This window comes from Strix uralensis, chromosome 14 (genome assembly GCF_047716275.1).
Source record: "Strix uralensis isolate ZFMK-TIS-50842 chromosome 14, bStrUra1, whole genome shotgun sequence".
NCBI classification, from domain to species: domain Eukaryota; kingdom Metazoa; phylum Chordata; class Aves; order Strigiformes; family Strigidae; genus Strix; species Strix uralensis.
Window position 1 is genome coordinate 2,572,535 of NC_133985.1, and position 17,280 is coordinate 2,589,814.

General features: G+C 48.7%; 1 protein-coding gene across 8 annotated transcripts in view; it reads right to left on the minus strand.

Moving 5' to 3' along the window:
• The window catches only part of PSD2 (pleckstrin and Sec7 domain containing 2), an 87,461-nt gene that overhangs the window by 21,725 nt on the left and 48,456 nt on the right, over positions 1 to 17,280 (minus strand). For 6 of the 8 annotated variants that reach the window (XM_074883848.1, XM_074883847.1, XM_074883846.1 and 3 more), the window contains 5 exons: positions 15,324 to 15,812; positions 13,738 to 13,932; positions 8,891 to 8,971; positions 8,214 to 8,326; positions 4,216 to 4,276 (listed from right to left, as the gene is read on the minus strand). In XM_074883848.1, the coding sequence (XP_074739949.1) occupies positions 4,216 to 4,276; positions 8,214 to 8,326; positions 8,891 to 8,971; positions 13,738 to 13,932; positions 15,324 to 15,812 (939 nt within the window). The remainder of the gene's footprint in view (positions 1 to 4,215; positions 4,277 to 8,213; positions 8,327 to 8,890; positions 8,972 to 13,737; positions 13,933 to 15,323; positions 15,813 to 17,280) is intronic. The other 2 variants (XM_074883850.1, XM_074883851.1) reach the window with 2 other exon arrangements.

Genomic DNA, 17,280 nt, shown 5'->3' on the forward strand with positions numbered 1-17,280 from the left:
CAGCAATAGAACAAGCCAGCAAGGCGGCTTCACAGCCACACGTAGCTAGTATTCCTGATATGTCCCCCTGGCAGAAAAGAGCTTCATCCCATCTTTGCTTGCTCCAGGCCATGCAGCAAAGCATGAGAAATCACTGTCAGACAATCAGCTAGCATCATGGAGTGCTTGGATGGAGAGCGAGTGAGCGAACAGTGATATAAGAGATAACAGATGAGAAGGGATGGGTAGTTAGATGAAGGGGTACGGACAGTATGGGAATGGAGGGACAGAGGTGGATGGGTGCAGACAGCAGACATGCAGAGACAAGGTGCACAACGGTGGTTAGAGTGCGTAAGAATAAATTAGGAAGGATGAGATTGATCTGATGGTGGGTAGACAGGGTTGATCCTGTCATCCTGTTGTTTCAACCCAGTAACTCCCCTGTTTACAGTTGGGTTCTTGCTTCCTCTGGGCCTCAGCCATCTGCTGCTGAGCTGACTCACCCAAGATGATCACGTAACATCTCCTGAAGTGTCCAGGATGGCTCTACCCACCTCCAGAAGACTCTGGGCTGTAGCCTGGCATTCCTTGGCTGTTGCCAAGTCCCAGTATTAGGAGGCTGAGCAGGTGAGTATGGAGCTGAGTATTTGGAGCTGAGTATTTGACCTCTCCCAAATACGCATCTTCAGGGGAAAAAACCCCAAACAACTACATTTATACTTCAGCATGGAGTGAGAGTCATTGGTCTGATTGGACCAAGGGATCTGGTAGTGGATGTGTTCTAGGCTGCAGCAACAAAATCACCCCGCTGCAGGGAACAAACCTGCAAACTTTGGGTACCAATGACCCCTGGGTCATGCAAAGCTGCTGTGAGCAGACTGGGGTCACTCTGCAAGTGATGCCAGCAGCTGCTCATATCTCAGAGCTCTGCAGCTCTCCCAGCGCTACTAACACAGCAGTATTGCTAACAACAAACCATAAGCTTGGCGTAAGGAGAATGTCACAGGGTTTGTAAGGTTAATAGCAATGGACATGTGGAGTTAGGAGCTGCCAGGGATCCCATTTGTTCAGTGGCCATGAGAGCTGCTGGCCTGCTTTCTGAACAAACACTAAAGCCTGTCACACTACAGTGTGACTCTAGAAGCTGGGCTTTGCTAAAGTACAAAATGCAACCATGAATGCTGGTCATGCCTAGGTGTTGCTTTGTCACTGTCCTTCCACGGCCAGCAGTTCTGCACAAGTAGGGATAACATTGATGGTTGAAAAGGAGACATCCCAAAGCTTTGTCTCCAAGGGTCAGTGACAGAGCAGAGGAGTACTTATTTTGTCATAAGATCTCCTGAAGCTCAAACAGCACCAGCAGAGCAAGGTAGAGAGTTCCAACAACCTGGATTATACTACAAGGCTTGTCGTGTTTGTTGGTGACTGATGGCTTTTAAATACCAACTCCAGGTGATTCTATGAAAATGGAGTGTCTCATTTTAAAGACAGTAAGTTTTCTGGACAGTTTGGAAACAGGTTCTGAGTGACCTGGTAGAAAATCAACAGTACTAAGGCAAAACTCCAGTGTGGCCAGGTGCAAATCTTGTGTTTTAAAGCCAGTCTCATTACTTTTTAAATCTGGACTCAGTATATGTGATGGTCAGTGCTGGAATGGTGAACTGGCCCATTCTAGAGACACTGCTGTCGGGAACTGCCCCTTTACAGAGAGATATCAATCACCCTTTCCTAACCAAAGGAATTTCCCACTCCATGGCAATGCACAGTAAACCACTGAAACACACACACACAATTTTAAAAAAGGAAATAAAATAAAAAGTGATATGCAATATCATGACAGCATCTTTAACAAAAAGTTGTGAGAGACCAAGTCACAGTCTCAGGTACACTGCAGTTTATGGAGGTTTCTTTACACAAGGAGAATTTTATGTGATGCATGTCAGCTGCTAATGGGTTGCTAAGTAGTGAAGGACACTGCACAACCATTTAGGAATCCAGACAAACAAAAATCCTTATTTTTTTAACACAGAAAAAACAAGTCAAATGCCAGCACTTTAAAGCAAAACACTATAATGACTGCACTTACCACCTGGTAAAGGGTTAAAGAGCAGAAAGAGAGGTTCCAGGAGCAGAAGGAAGAAAAAAAAAAAAAGGAGGAGAAGGAGAAGAAGAAATTAATGTTACACATGCAGAAAAATAAAGAGAAGATTTTTCAAAAAAAAGCTCAGGCATTTCTACACCTGGTCAAAAGAAAACTATTTTTCCTTTGCCTAGATAGCATGAGATCATTTCTTCTTAGTCAGCTTGCCAATGAAAAACACAAATGGTAAGGTTTTGGAGGTTTAGGGTTTTTTTGGCCTTTTCAATAATTTCTATCTTCCCAGAGACATGTTTGGGATTTATATTTTAATTTAAAAAGCTAGAGAAAATAAGATTATTTTGGAGTGAAGTTGCATAGTTTGCCTTCTGCCACAATGCTGCTTTTGCTGTTGCAGGAAATGCTTTGATGAAAATGTCTTTGGCTCTGATAATTTTGGCCAAAGGATGAATGCTTTGTGAGACCTTCCCAGAAGCTGGACCCACCGCTATCCCAGCATGTGCAGAGACACTTTGCCTGAACAAATTACCGGCAGCCACGTGGGTGGGAATGGATGCAGTGGCTGCCTGTTCCCCAAAGGATGAGGCCATGGCAGCTGTAGCCAGCTTGGTGCAGGCCACAGTGCACATCTGGAGAAAATGATCTTGCAGAGACCAGTAATTCCCTTCACTGACTGCTGTGTTCAAACCTTTCCACTGGCATGAAGACATCTGTGCTGTAATGATGGGAAGGATCTCCCAGGTGCACTGTCAGGATGGCACTGGTGAAGCTGGTGGCCTTTGCATCTTTGCCATCATAGGTGAAGAGCACTCACGTAGCATTGTCTTCCCACCCTCACAAAAAAAGGCTCCTCTCGAAGGTTATTATAAACCAGTATGCAAAAAAAAGAGCTAGGCTATGGCCTACTGTACCCTCATTAACAGGCTAATGAAGAGAAAATCAGGGCAAGCTTCTGCAGATGCACAACAAACTGTTACCAGCTGGAAGGAGAAGAGGACTTGGACAATACAGCTTGGAAATCATGGGCTTGTGGGGCAGAAAAAGGATGTGTGGGTTTCACATGCACAGGCTGCTACTACAAGGCATGTCCTCATACCCCCTCCATCTTCACACAAGTTCTGGGGTGTCTGTGATTCCTGGTCTGAGCTCTCAGAGGAACTACGAAAGAAGGTACTTCAGTGACCTGAGACTTGAGGAGACCCTCTACCCTGGAAAGGGAGCACAGCCCCCTGAGGCTCACAGCCATGCTCTACACCTGCACATAAGGCTGGTGAGCAGAGGGGAGATCTGGGTCAACAGTGCCTACAGCCTTCCACAGCGCTGAACAGGGCACAGAGTCCATGCGTACTCCCAGATGTATGCTACGGCAGGGGTCTTCAAGGGTACACAATGTCCCAGTGCTGGCCCCTTTGCCCAGTCCCATCTCCCCTCTGAAGTTCTTTTTCCTTCCACTCTGTTCTGCTCTCTACAGTCTGGCTGACCTTTTAAGAACAAATCCAACCTATGCTGCCTGAAAGAGTCTCTAAAAGGTGGTGAGAGATCTTCTTACAGCCTCTGCTGTTTTCCAGTCACACCTTTGGGCACTGGGCTCTGCTCACCCTGCTCTTTGTCCAGAGGCCTCTCTGATATGCAACTCTCCGCTGGGTGTCTGTTACATCATGGGGAAAAGGAACAGCTGGGACTTACTTCATATTTGGGGAAGGAAAGATCAAATCTGCACCTGTATGAAACCACTGACTCCCTTGCAGCAGTTTTGGGGATGAGGGGAGCCTCAGGTGTCTGCACCACAAGAAATCACAGCACAACTGGTGCTGCTGCTTTGCCAGTCACACAGAGACCGGTGATGATGACCTCTCCGTGAGAGCTCCTGGGACAGGGCTGACACATATTGGGAAGAAAGCTGCATTGCCTGTGCCTGTATAAGATGACTGATGCCAACAGGGAATATGCCTTTGGGTTGAGTGTGACACTAAGAAGACTGTCCCCAGGTCTGGGCCTGGCACCCAAAATTCCCCCTGGAGCTGGTCAGAGCACTCTCTGCCAACCTATCTCAATTCTCTAGCAACACATCCTGTATAAGGTGACAGATCTTTATAACGGGAAGGAAAAAAGAAAGGATGCATCTCCAAGTACTACTTACATGGCCGTGAAGGTCTGTGTTTAGCAGCATCAGGGCACAGGTGAGTGTATGAATCCCATCTGAAACACACAACAGTCAGACAGATACAATTACTCCCCTTCTCACGCAGTTTCAGTGTTTGCTGTCTTGGCAGCCCACCCATTGCAAAACCAAGGCTAGTTGCTAAGTCTGAGGACCTTAAAGAATACCTGTTTCCTTCAACTGCATAAGATACTTTAAAAAAAAGATACCCTCTCTTTCCTCAAACTTTACCTTTTCCTGAAACGATCACCAGGGAATTGGCTTTAAAGTAGTTTTGTCAATGGCTTTCTAAAGACCAGAATTTCCCCTGAGTCTTCCTCCATATCCACTTTATGCTGATGCCATTGTAGAATGGGGCAGAGACCCTGGCAAACAGAGCTAGTTTGCTCCCGGTTGATCTCAGTCACCTCAGGAGTTTGTCCTGAGGTCTTTAGCCATCACTCCCAGCCAGTCTGTAAGCTCTTGAGCTCTTCAACAATCACTATTACTACAAATGAGTACAGAATTTTTGGCTCTCTGACTTAATAAAACTCACATGAAGTTTTCCTTATACCTGAGACAGCACAGCACCGTCTTCGGTACCAGGTAGCCTGGTGGCTTGCTGTTATTTCAAAACAATGCCGTGTCCTGAAGCTGTTCAAGGTCAGGAGACTAGTCTCCACACATCACCTCACGACAGCGAGATGCAAATGCACTCTGGTACAGCAACTGGTCCTTGCAAGGACTTCACAAAAGGGCTAGAGAGCACCAGGGAGGAGACAGGGGCAGAAATACTACAGCCTTGGTCTTTGGCCCTGCTCTTGGCATGACTTGGTGTGCTCACACAGATGGGCTGCTCCACAGACCAAGCCAGACATGACATGATGCTCCTGGCTTACTTCCCTCATGCATCTGCTTTGTGAATTGGTGCCCTAGGGTCAGGCTGTGACTTACCCCCAGGCCTGGCTGGGGAAGTGGCACTGATCTCTTCTTGTGCAGTCACACAGAGACAGCTGTGGCCTGTCCCTGTCCTGGTTAGCCACTAAACAAAGGCATCATTTGTGTGGAATAGTGACAAGCCCTGAGCACCCCATGCTCAAAGCCAAGCTCTAAACACTACCAGCTAAAGGCAACCAAACACATGCGCCCAGGATGCACATGACCTTCTCCCTTTCCTGGAAGAACCATGGTCTGAAGAAAGTGTTTCTCATGGGAACATCATGCATTTCTTTATGAGAGTTGACAGTCCTGAGGACACGGTGTGATGGACATCCTCTTCCAAGAGAGAATCACTTCCTAAGATGCTTCCTTCACTTTCACAAGAATCAGCTTTGGGCTTAGGACAATGTGCCTTCCCAGTGTGTATTTTTGAGTCTCTGTGGGAGGCTTTACTGTATCACTTTGGTCAGGTAAATCATGTCCCACATGGCCCCAAGGTGGAGCTGGTGTCCCAAAACCTACTACTCTCTCATTGTTGCTTGGCTCAGTTGCATTCACTTTTTCTCTCAGCTCACATAGAGTCACAACACAACCATCTAGTTCTTCCATATCTGGAATTCATTAGTACAGTAAAGCACTAATAATGTGTCCAAGGTACCACTCCCTGAGAGAAAAACCAGCCAAGCAACTCAGTGGTCAGCAAGTCTGAGCTTCTGCCACCCTTATTTGCAGCAGCCCATCATGCAAGGCTGAAGTGACCCTCGGTGTTGCATCAGCGGAGGAGTTATTGAATCAGCATGTAGCAATGCCCTGAAACATCTTAGAGGGCTGTAAGACCTTCTCAGCCACCTGATCATCTCCAGACAGAACTGCCTTGACTCTATCATGCCTCTATGCCAATAGACCATCACAGCCAGAGGTGTTTGTTTAGAAATCTAGATAATACACAGTGGCTCAAATTTCACCGTGGTGGAACATCCTTTGCAAGCTTAGGCTGAATGCAACAAGGAGGAACTGCTTCCTGAAGAAAGAGCTTGCAGCTTTCTCAAATTACCATGCATCTAGCGCAGGCTTTTGCAGTATCTACAAAAGATGTGACCTGAAGGAGCCACTTTGCTTCCCTCCATTGAATCTGCTTCAAGTAGTACTTGGATTACAGTTGCATTTTTCAAGCCCCATTCAATTCCAGTACTGAGCACAGCTCTGTCCTGCTTGGGACTCATTCAGTTTACATTTGGTCTGCAGAAAGCGGTCCTGCCCAGCCTTGTGAAATGTGCTGCCACCATCACAGGCAATGCTGAGGCCCTAAATGTAATGAATAGGTCATAACAGCAGCAGTAATGTGTTTCAGATCCAGTTTTCCTCATTCTTAACAGTTTTGTACTGTTTGGGAGTGTAACATTTTCAAAACAGGTCCTACCAGTAGCAGTGACATCTCCACTGAGGACCATGCAGTTATGGAAGAGTTTAACCTTCTGGCTTCATTTGTGTTTGCATTAGCAGGCTCCTTCTCGCAGAGTGGTCAGAACTGGGATCTAACTTCTGTTCTGAACAGCTGCCGTAGCATAGCTCCATCTGCAGCTTTGCAAGTCACCACACGGCAAAGCTTGCGCTTTGTTTGACTAGTCATGGCCCTCCAAACACCCTCATGCTGAAAAGTGTGGGATGGAGTCAGAGGTCTGACCCCTCTGTGCTCCAGCTCAGCTTCTGCTCAAGCTGGTGTGTGCATGCATCCACCCCCACAGTGGGTGTTAGACACCTGAGGACCAGAAGGGGAAAAAGGGTCCCAAGACCGTTGTCTATAGGGGTGGAAGGTGGATGCAATAGAATTGGGGATCATTTCCAGGGGGGAGTATTGAAGAGGAATCAGGACTTGGCATTTGGGGTATTTCAGCTGGGGACTGCTGCTGAAAATTCAGCCTGTGGCTTAATGTCTACAGGTGGAGGACACTTCCCAGGGAAGGTCATCTTTGGATCAGTGAGGGATAACATCACACAAACACAGGGAAATGAAATCTAAATCTGTATTTTATTGGGATACTACTGATAAAAGCAAAGAGGTCAATCTGTTTTAAGAATTGTGTGTGTTAGCTTGGCAGAGGGTTCATGTGACACTAGGCACTGCTGCTCTTTGGGAAGCCTGCAAGATGGAGACAAGCAGGAGCTCTCAAGCACAACCGTCATACTGCACGCAGAAGGCAGTGGAGGAGGAATAACTGGCACTGCCATGGTGCCAGCTGACAGCAGGTCAGCAGCCTGATTTCCTTTCAAGGGGGCATTTCCAGATGTCTGTAAGCAGATGTGTAGTGGTATTCATTTAAGTGCAAACATAGGCATGCTCATGTCTGGATGTGTGCATGTGCACAGGTGTACCAGGAATGACCCTTCCCATTTAAAAATGTCAGAAGAAACTCTATTTACTTTAAAAAAACATAACGGGGAGGGGCTGAAAGTAGCTAACAAAATCTGCAACTCTAGTGAGCCCAGAATTTTACTCAGCAGTGCTTTTATCTGCTGCAGGTGTAGATGCAAGGAACACAACTCCTGTGTGTGACAAGCCAACAGCATTCCCCACTCTGCATGGAAATGTCTTCTTCCATTCAACAGACAAGATCTTGGGCTGAGCTTGCACCAGCCACTCATTTGCCCACTGCCAGCAACCACTTTGCAAGCCACGATGGTGCTAATTTGCAGCCTCTGAGAACCACTCACCACCTCCCCTGGTGCTGAGCAGAGCACGGCCACTGATCCAGGCTTGTCTTCAAGGACAGCTCATATGCACTTAAGAGGATAAGGCTCCCTAGGAGCCTACACTCAGACCCTCAGATCCTGGTCTGACTCTCTTGGGGGGTGGTCTGTACAGCACCTGATGTCCCCAGTCCCTCCCAGGTCGAGGATAATCAGCAGGACAAGATCCCAGAGAAACGGAGAAGCTGCAGCCTTGCCTGCCCAGTGGGTGCTATGAAGGCCCAGCTGTAGATGGCTGGTTTTTTACTCAGGCTCTGTGACACATGTGCACTGTGAGTGTACAACAGAGCCAGGGAAAGAAAGCAGTACCTTCAGACGTGCTCTCTTCTGGGTTGCACTGGCAATATCGCCGGGAGAAATGAATCAGCACCCGCTCCCGCTCCTGCGTCTCTCCCATCAGTGGGAATGCTTTCAAGAATGTCCTGCAAAGAGAAAGTGATACTTAAAGATGTCATGGATCAATCTGCTGGGCAGCATCCATGCTGAGGAGGGAGGCGAAAAGGGGCACCTCAGAGCAGCTAGGAAGGCCTTTGTCCTCCCCCCAGCCTGTGCACCCCTGGGCCCCTGCAGGTGCAATGCAAAGGTGTCTATGGAGCCAGCTCTGAGCTGTGTAGGGAAACATGCTGTCAGCTGAGATCTGACCCACCTCTTGCATCATGGCACCAGGATGGGTTGTCCATCCCAAGGGAAGAAATTGCTCCCATTTGCTTTGATTTTGTACGGGATGGGATTTCTGGGAAAGCTGCTCTCCACCATGGGGAAGCAGGTTGTGGGCCCTCCTGTTGAAGCCCACTTTTGGTGGCAGTACCTTGTGCCAAACGTGACACCAAAGCAAAGATTAAATGACAACCTGGAGCTCCCCCCAGTTCCTGCTCCTATCACACGGACAGCCTCCATGATGTTGGGAAGCCTGGGGGAGAAACCCACCGCGCTGCTCCACTCTGTCCAGCCCAGGCCTTACGCGGGAGTGCCAGAGACCAGCTCACCTGAGTGCTTTGTCAAGGGTCAGGCCAGTGAAGTCAAAGAAGCTGAGATACTCCTCTGCTACCAACTTGCTAAATTCGTTACTGTAATTAAAGAGGGAGTAATCAGCCCTTTCATCAGGGAAGAAGACACTGTCTACAAGAGGCATAGCAGACTGCTGCCTCCTGGCCAGCACAACTCCCAGCAAGACACTGCAGACGTGATCCCAGACCCAGGGGGACTTTCTCCTAGCTTGAAATGCTGCTGGAAGACCTCCAAAGGGCCCTAACGTGCCCACAGCCTAGCACTGTGGCTGCTGGCCCTAGACACCTGAGAATGAGCGATGTCTGCCCCCACTGCACCCCTCTGCTGTGCTGCTGGCCAGGCACAGCATCCTCCCAAATCATCCAGGAGGAGGAGGAGGCCGTAAGGATGTCCTGTGCTCATCAGGCACCTTCTCTCTTACCTAGTCTTCTCCAATTGCTGGACATGTCTCCTCCTCCTACTGCAATATTCCTGCTCTCCACTCTACATTGGTTCCCATCCCACCCTCTCACCACAGCACCTTGTTCTCATGTCAGAAGGATGCCACTGGGAGCTGGAGAAGGAGAGCTCAGCCAAGCTTCTAGCCCTGCTCATCCCTGAATGCTTCTCCAGAAACCATTCCCCTGCCGTGTTTTTGAAGGATGCCTGGAGACATGTTGCCTTTAAAGCCAGACTGGGTGCTGGTAATTCCTTTATCTACACAACTCAGGTAGTGGAAATGCAAGAATAATCAATGAATGCTGGCAAAAAAAATGGGATATGATCTCAATATGCTCAGCCTTTGTCATATACTATTCATTTTCCTTCTCCCCACAAAACGAAAAGCACGTTGCTAAGCAATACACATGCAGTTTGATGCCGGGACATGTTACAGGCAGAACTCATTGCTTTTCCTACAGCATCGTTTCATCTTCTGTGAGGTGGATGCTGTAAAGCCTCTGGCATGGATGCTATTTGGAATCATGACACACAGCAGGATCAGGCAGACCAGTGTGACAGCTCCAGGGGAGAGGTCCAGGTTGAGTTTTGAGAGGCAGGACTCAAGTATTGGTGCTGGAGTTTGTGCAGGAGATTGTTTCAAAGTTTTATGAAGCCACAAAGCCTCACACTCATAAAACAATCTTATCATTTGGGATTGCTAGCTCTGGGAAAGAACATGTCCTTATGGGCCCATGGCCCCTGGGTTAGTCAGTCTGAAGCAGTGTCACAATGATTGGCATGCAGATTCCTGCCAGCTGCCCAGGGACACTTCTCCACTTGTCCTGGAACTTCACAGCAAGGTGATGTGAGATGCAGAAGATGACCCCGTGTTTGTGACAGGAGATGTTGCCACATCTTCACCCCTGTGCCAAAGAACAAGCAGAACGAAGCAAGCCCCAGGACTCCTCTGGGATCCTCTCAGCTCTAAGTCTGCAGAAGATCTCGTGCATTGGCTGTGCCACTGCTGGGAACTAGCTAGCACTCTCCCTTCCACAGGTCAGGTCCCACCTCACATGTGCAGTTGTAGTCTCTCAGAAGAAAAGGTCTGATTCCTTCTGTTTGGACACCTATTTATCAGGTCTCCTGGGAACTTGCTTGGGCACTCTGGGCACAGGGCACAGAGCAACAACTGCCATGTACTGCAGCACTGCAGCACTCAACAGGGGAGAGCAGTGTCTGACTCCCCACACTTAATCTCAAGTTGGACTTGAAGGACTGGTCTTGCCCAAGGCTCCCTAAAGCCAAAAGACTTTTGGCTTTAGCCCAGCACAGATCTTGGGTGGGCTGAATTGCTCTTGAGACATCTACATGGCCTACACTGGGAGTTACACCCTAATTTACATTCCTAACTAGATCTACAGTCAGGCAGGATGAAGGTGGGTGGGAGCTCCCCTTCACCCCACTCTCCCATCAGGGAAACCCAGAAAGGCAGACAGGCCTTGCTGCCTGTCCCTCAGATCACTGGGTCTTGCTGAAGGCCAGGAGTCCATAGGGAATTTGTGAGCCCCAGGACAAGTGGTCTGTGCCAGCTGCTGTGGTGCCAACAGTCCCCAGCCTGGGTGCCCATCACACACTCCTGTGTGCCTCACTTAGTCCCTCTCTGCTTGGAAAAGCTTCAGACAGAGACTGCCAGCTCTGCTGAGGGAAGCAGACAGTGTTGCAGGACACCAAAAGGCAACCAGACCCCAGGAAGCAATAAACTCCTATGTCTAGCCAGGGGCTCGGTGACATTGATAGGACCCTTCTCCCTGAGCTCCAGAGCCAGTTAACATGCTCCAGGGATGCCTGGGACACAGAACTCCAACACTGGCTAGGGCAAGACCATGTCCCAGACTAAGGTGGTCTTAGGTGTTTGCTCTGGTTTCCTCATTCAAGAATTGGCCTCTGTGCCAGTCACAGCCCCTCCTGCAGGAATGGGCGACACTTCCACCATGCACCTCAGACATAACAGAGACATCCCCACAAGAACAGTGAGGTGTTTCCCATGGGGACATATCTGGCATCCTCTGGCTGGTGGCCCTGCCACACAGACAGCCTCTACAGACCTTCTCTCGCCTCACACCCCAACTTGACACTTCCTCCCTCTGCCTGGTTTGGGAAAGTCCAGGCACCAGGAGTGCTTACTCACCTGTTGGTTAACAAGCCACCCCAGGGGTAACACAAGAGCCCTGGCCTTTTCTCACAATTTCATTCCTGAGTGGCTGGACATGGACAGATATGTGTTGTTTTACAGCCTGAATCACACTGTCCTACAGAGCTAAGCCTGTGTTGTCCAGGATCCCTTTTGTGCCACAGTCACCTGGGTCAAGAAAAGATCATCCATAAGAAGTTTGACTAAGTAAAATTCACCTAATCTCCCTGGGAGGAAAGTACCTGTGTGCCCATGGGACTGTGACAGACCCGCAGTTCTCAGTGCACTGAGATGCTGAAACTGTGCTCTGCTGCCTGCTCTGTTGCTGCCTGCATGGTTTTGTGAGCACAGTGCTCTCTTGGGAAACCCTGCAAGAAAGCACCTGGCAGTACCATCTCCATAGTCCAGCAGTTGAGACAGTTCAACCTCCATCCAGCAAGAGACCTGTGACCGTGGGTAGTGACAGAGCTGAGACAATGCCACAGACCAATCCAGGAACAAGAATCTATGGAGAATTCAGTTGCCAAAACACATGCTCTTCAGACAGACGAAGATAATTTCTGGATTTGAGCTTAAGTTCACAGAATTGTGTCAGCTGGAAAGAAACTATTTGGAGATATCCAATCTGCATTTCCTTGTTCATCAAGCCTTATCTACTTGTTTGACAATGATGAGTGGTTTTGGTTTTGGTTTGGTTTTTGGTTGGTTTTTTTTAGAAAATCTCCAATGTTCACAAAGAAAAAAAAAGGGTTTAAAATGAGCTAGAAAGCTTTAAAATGAGATTTTAGTTTTTGTACAACCCTTCTAGCCAGCCCACGTCCTACATGGAGCTGGCCTGAAAGCATCACTTAAACTACCCTGCTTCCACCAATGTAGGTTGGCCTTACATTGTCTTAAGTCAGGAAGACCAACTTAAACCACACCTATCCCCATTCTTCTTCCTTTTCTGCTCTGCAAATCCACCTGCTTGGTCCAAGAGCCTGCAGCTCTATTCAGGTCTTGTGCTGGGAAATGTCAAAAACCCAGCTGATCAAAACAAAACTCTTCATTTAAAGGCTGTGTCAATTCCCAAGTGTGGGTCACCAAACAGCTTTCCAAGGTGTGAGGACTGCAGGTGTGAGTGAGGATTGCAGGAACTAGCAAAAGGACACACTCAGATGCACCCCCAGCGTTCCATTGCTTGAAACTTCCCCCACTCAGTGAGCTGTCATGGCAAATTTGCAAGAAAGGAGAAGGATGTTAAACCTGAGGCAGCAGCAACGAGCAATGCACCTGCTACAAGAAGCACAGCAAAAGAGAAGAACAGGGATGCTGCCAGGTGATAGGAAGATCCTCTCTAGGAGATCATTTGTGGGCTCCTTCTGTCCCAGGACTAAGCTGGGAGTCACAGATGATCCTTGGTACTGAAAGCTTGGGTATTGGATGAGGGACAGTTGTGTTCTGCTAATCTGGACAGGAGTGAGACGTTTCAAGGACATAAAAAAACCCCAGCAACACAGGTTATATCTGATCCAGGAGAAGGATGATGGGGATTGGTGTCCTCACACCCACTGGCATCCTAAAATAATCTGTTACTGCTACACTCATTACTGTTACTCTGTATTTTAGAAATCTCTGTAACTCTCCCACTTTTGAATAAACACTTTTTATTCTCCTTCTGCCTTACCCAGGCAAATCTACCAGCTGAGGTGCTTCACCCTCCGGTGTGTACCTGGCTCTTCATCAAGCCCTTCATGCCATCTATACAGACTGGGTCAGGAGGCACTGCAGCAAGAAGATTTTGGGGTGCAGAATCCCCCAGAATCTGGGGACTGGCAGGGAGCCCAGTGCAGATCCAGGTCTGGATTCCAAACCCTTCAGGCTGGGGATTGCTTTAGGGGAGGTCTTCCTGGGCCTTTAAGAAATGCAGGAAGCTCTTGGTTCTGCTGGGCAGCAGCTTGTGGCAGTTAACACCCAATACATGCAGGCAACTTGTAGGATTCAGATCGCAAGGGCATTGGGCTTGGACCAGTTTCAACTGGAAGGATCTCCAACACCCCCGCTTCCATCCAGCAAGCCCTTGTAACAGCAGGCTTGTCCCCTCCTGCCTTTGCCCTGTCCTCCCAGCACGACCAGTGCTCCCCCCATCACAGCTGTGTTTTGCTGGCCATGTTCAATTCTGCCATCTCAGTCAACCCCCTCGCAGGGTTGGCTGCAACCCAAAGCCCCACTTACTTTTTCCCGAGCTGGCGTGCCACATCACAACGCTTGAACCCTTCAAGATTGTAGAGCCTCCTGGCCAGCCTCTTGGCAGCCTCGCTATCCGCCCTGCAGCCGTTCGCCAAGGTGTCCGTGCTGCCCTGGTCAAGCTGCTCTGTGCTGCCCATGTCCGAGTCCGAGTCTGACAGTGTGTCTTTCAAGCTGGCATCACTATACAGAAACAAGAAACAATTCAAGGAGTAGCAATGTGACTTGATGAAACCCACAGAAAAAGACACATTTTGATTTCTTCTTGTCCTAACCAAAAAATATGAAAAAACAATACATTTGTGAACTGGACATTGGACAAACCCTCTTTCATTTCAGGTCAAATGAAATAGTACAAGTTAATTTCAAATTTGTAGAAGACTGAAGAGAAGGTGACTTCTCCCTAAGAAATGAGGATGTATCCGTTCAAAGCAAGCAGCCCCAACACCTTTTTAAGCTTCCTCTCTCTCCATTGGTATTGGTATTGGTATTGAAAGGGATACCAAGCTCTTTCAGAGCTGCGGACATTCAGGAAATCTTAGGGATAGATGGTATGCTTTTCAGTTCACATTATTTGTCAAGGATGAGAAACTGCACTTGTACAAATTATGTCAATGGGACTGGCACCAGACCCGCTGTCACTGGTGGGCAGCTCCTATCCCAGCTGCGGGCTGGCATCATGGACAGCTCTTCCCACAGACAACACATTGAGCAGCCCCCTGACACCATGTAGGTGGGGCTGCATCCCTTTATTTTCTTGCCCAAGGTCAGTTATGGCACCTATTCACACATTTTTGGGCAGTGTGACACACTGAAGGCCTGATAGCTAGCTGGACACACGGCCTGGCTCCAGCTCTCCCGTACCCTGGCTTGTCATCACCTGGTTCCTCCTGCAAGGCAATACCCTGCAGATGGGCTGCTGCCTTCCAGGGACAATGGTTTGGGTCTGAGCTGGTCCAGGTCTCTGCTGATCTCCTCACTGCTGGCAGAAGAACGTTTGGTGAGACCTCTACAGGGGCACCCAGTCCTAAGTGAAACCTTGAGGTTTCCCTGCACTTCAGAGCACATTTGGGAGTGTGCCTGACTGCCTCCAACCTGCCAAGGGCTTTTGCAGATGTCAGGCAGACAAGGCAGTGGCCTAACAGGAGGAGACCCAGCTTCGCCTGCTGCAAGGACAGGATTTGTGAGCCGCTAGATGAGTGGCAATACCCTCCAGAGCAAACATGAACACAAAATGGTGAGCCTTGGCTTTTCTTGGGCTCGCAGGGCTCCTACAGGACCCTGCAGCTCACCTGCAGTTCGGGGCCCTAGGTTTGAGACCCGGGAAGATCCACAGGCCTGCTAGGGACTGGCTGGTTTAATGCCATGAGACCTTGGTCCCCAGCTGCAGCCCTAACCTACGATTCGGTATGTTTTCCCTGTTGGTTTGGCTTCTCTGCCATGATGGCACATGAAACGAAGCACAAGTTAAAAAATAGCATCTCCATCTCTATCATGTCCTCTGAGCCTTGCTCCTGGACTGGGACCTCATATGACAAGGAGCCCTTGCCCAAGGAATTCCCAGCCTGTCTTACCTGATGGAGTTAATGATCTTGGTGACATCTTCCTCCGACCCTTCCACGTGGAACCCATTTGGGATACTCTTCAAGGACAACCGGCTCAGCACGTTCTCTGACCTGCTGCTGGTAATTGAGTGCCTGAGAGGACTCCCAAAATCCCCCTCCACTGGCTTTGCTGCTGCCTGTTCTTGCTTATCAGCAGCCATGTGGTGAAGGGCTTCTCTCTGCTGGACTACCAGTTTCTGCTCCAAGAGCTCTGGGCTTTCCTTGGCCCTTTGCTGGATCAATGGGGTGAGTGGGGCCTCAAAACTGACACAGCTGTCTGTCTCATCTGTGAGAGAGAGGACATCCAAAGAGTCCAAGCTGCTGTAGTATGTACCCTTCATAAGGTCAGACTCAACAATCTTCTCAAAGGTCGAGCTGAAGCCATCCCTGATGTCTTTGAATTGAAAATGTTCCTTGTCATCCTCACTGCAGCTCAGCTTGGCATCTCCAGAAGCAAACCTGGACCAAAAGGGGAAATGTAGAAAATACTGTCAAGGTAATTGCTTGCATGGTTCCACTTGGAGCTAGGAGGCAAGGGGAGAGGCAGAAATGGATGCTGTGATTATAGGCCCTTGGGACCTTTCAGTAGTATAACCTGCTTGGCTCCCAAATTTATTACAAGCTTCTAGAGCCAAAAAAGGCAGTTTTATGATGAGCAATCCCAGGGGCCCAGCCAGCCCTTAATCTGGGCATGTCCCAGTTAAAAGCCAGACCTCTGAACTGGAGACATTTGCACATGACACCTGCTACTGGATCCACTGCCAGAATGGATTTAATCTGCAGGTTATCTCTCCCTTCAAGTGCTCCAATTATGGCTACTTCAAAGGCATGAAAATCCTTAAGATCGAGGCCATTTCATCTAACTTTGGATGTCAGCAGCAAATGTCCTTGATTCCTTTAATAACAGAGAAAAAGCAGAAGCTTTTAGGGAGCAATTCATATGCTGTAACTTAAGCCTTCTTTTCTTAGGTGCACCCTAGAAGTGCAAAGCACCCTACAAATAGCTTTCTCTCCACTGAGAGGGATGTAAAAGGTGATGGACACACCCCCAGGCAGGGGAGGCTCTATGCTGCTTTACAGCTAGCCTGTGGGATTCAGGCACAGGCCATGAAATGCATGAAGCTGCAAGCCTGGCTTCCAGGTAAGCATGGATGACTCTCAGCAATCCTGACTCTGGCTTTGAATGCAGGGGCATTCATTCCAGTGTACATCTCAACATGAACCCACCCTGGGAGAATTAATCTGTCAAATCCAGCAACACCTGATGTGCTGGGAGCCCTGCAGAGCTGAGAGAGCTCGGTCTCTCCTGGAATACACCAGGCTGCAAGGACCTGCCTGAAATACCCTGGGTTTCTCAAGTGAAACCTGCCTCCCCACTTCCAGCAGACGCTGCTGTCATTTGCTCTGTCAGAACCAGACATTTCATGCTGTGATACAGGTGAAAGCTAGGGGAACAGTAAGCTGCTTTTCCTCTGCCTGTGCCGGAGTTAACTTTCTTCATAGCAGCACATATGGTGCTGTGGTTTGGATTTGTGACTAAAACAGTGTTGATAATGTACCGATGTTTTATCTCTTGCTGAACATGCCTGCACAGCGTCAAGGCTTTCTCTATTTCACACTCCTCAGCAAGTAGGCTGGGGGTAGGCAAGAGGTTGAGATGGGACACAGCTGGGACAGCTGACCTGAATTGACCAAAGGGATATTCCATGCCATATAATGTCATTCTCAGAAAAAAAAAACCGAAAAAAAAGAAGAGGGGGGGAGGGGGCTGGTCTTTCAAAGTAGCCATTGCTCAGAGACTGGCTGGGCATCGGTCTGGTGGTGGGAGATGTTGAGTGATTGCTTTTGCATCACTTTTTTTTTTCTTTTTCCTTCACTTAATAAACTGCTTATATCTTGACCCACAAGTCTGCTCACTTTTGCTCTT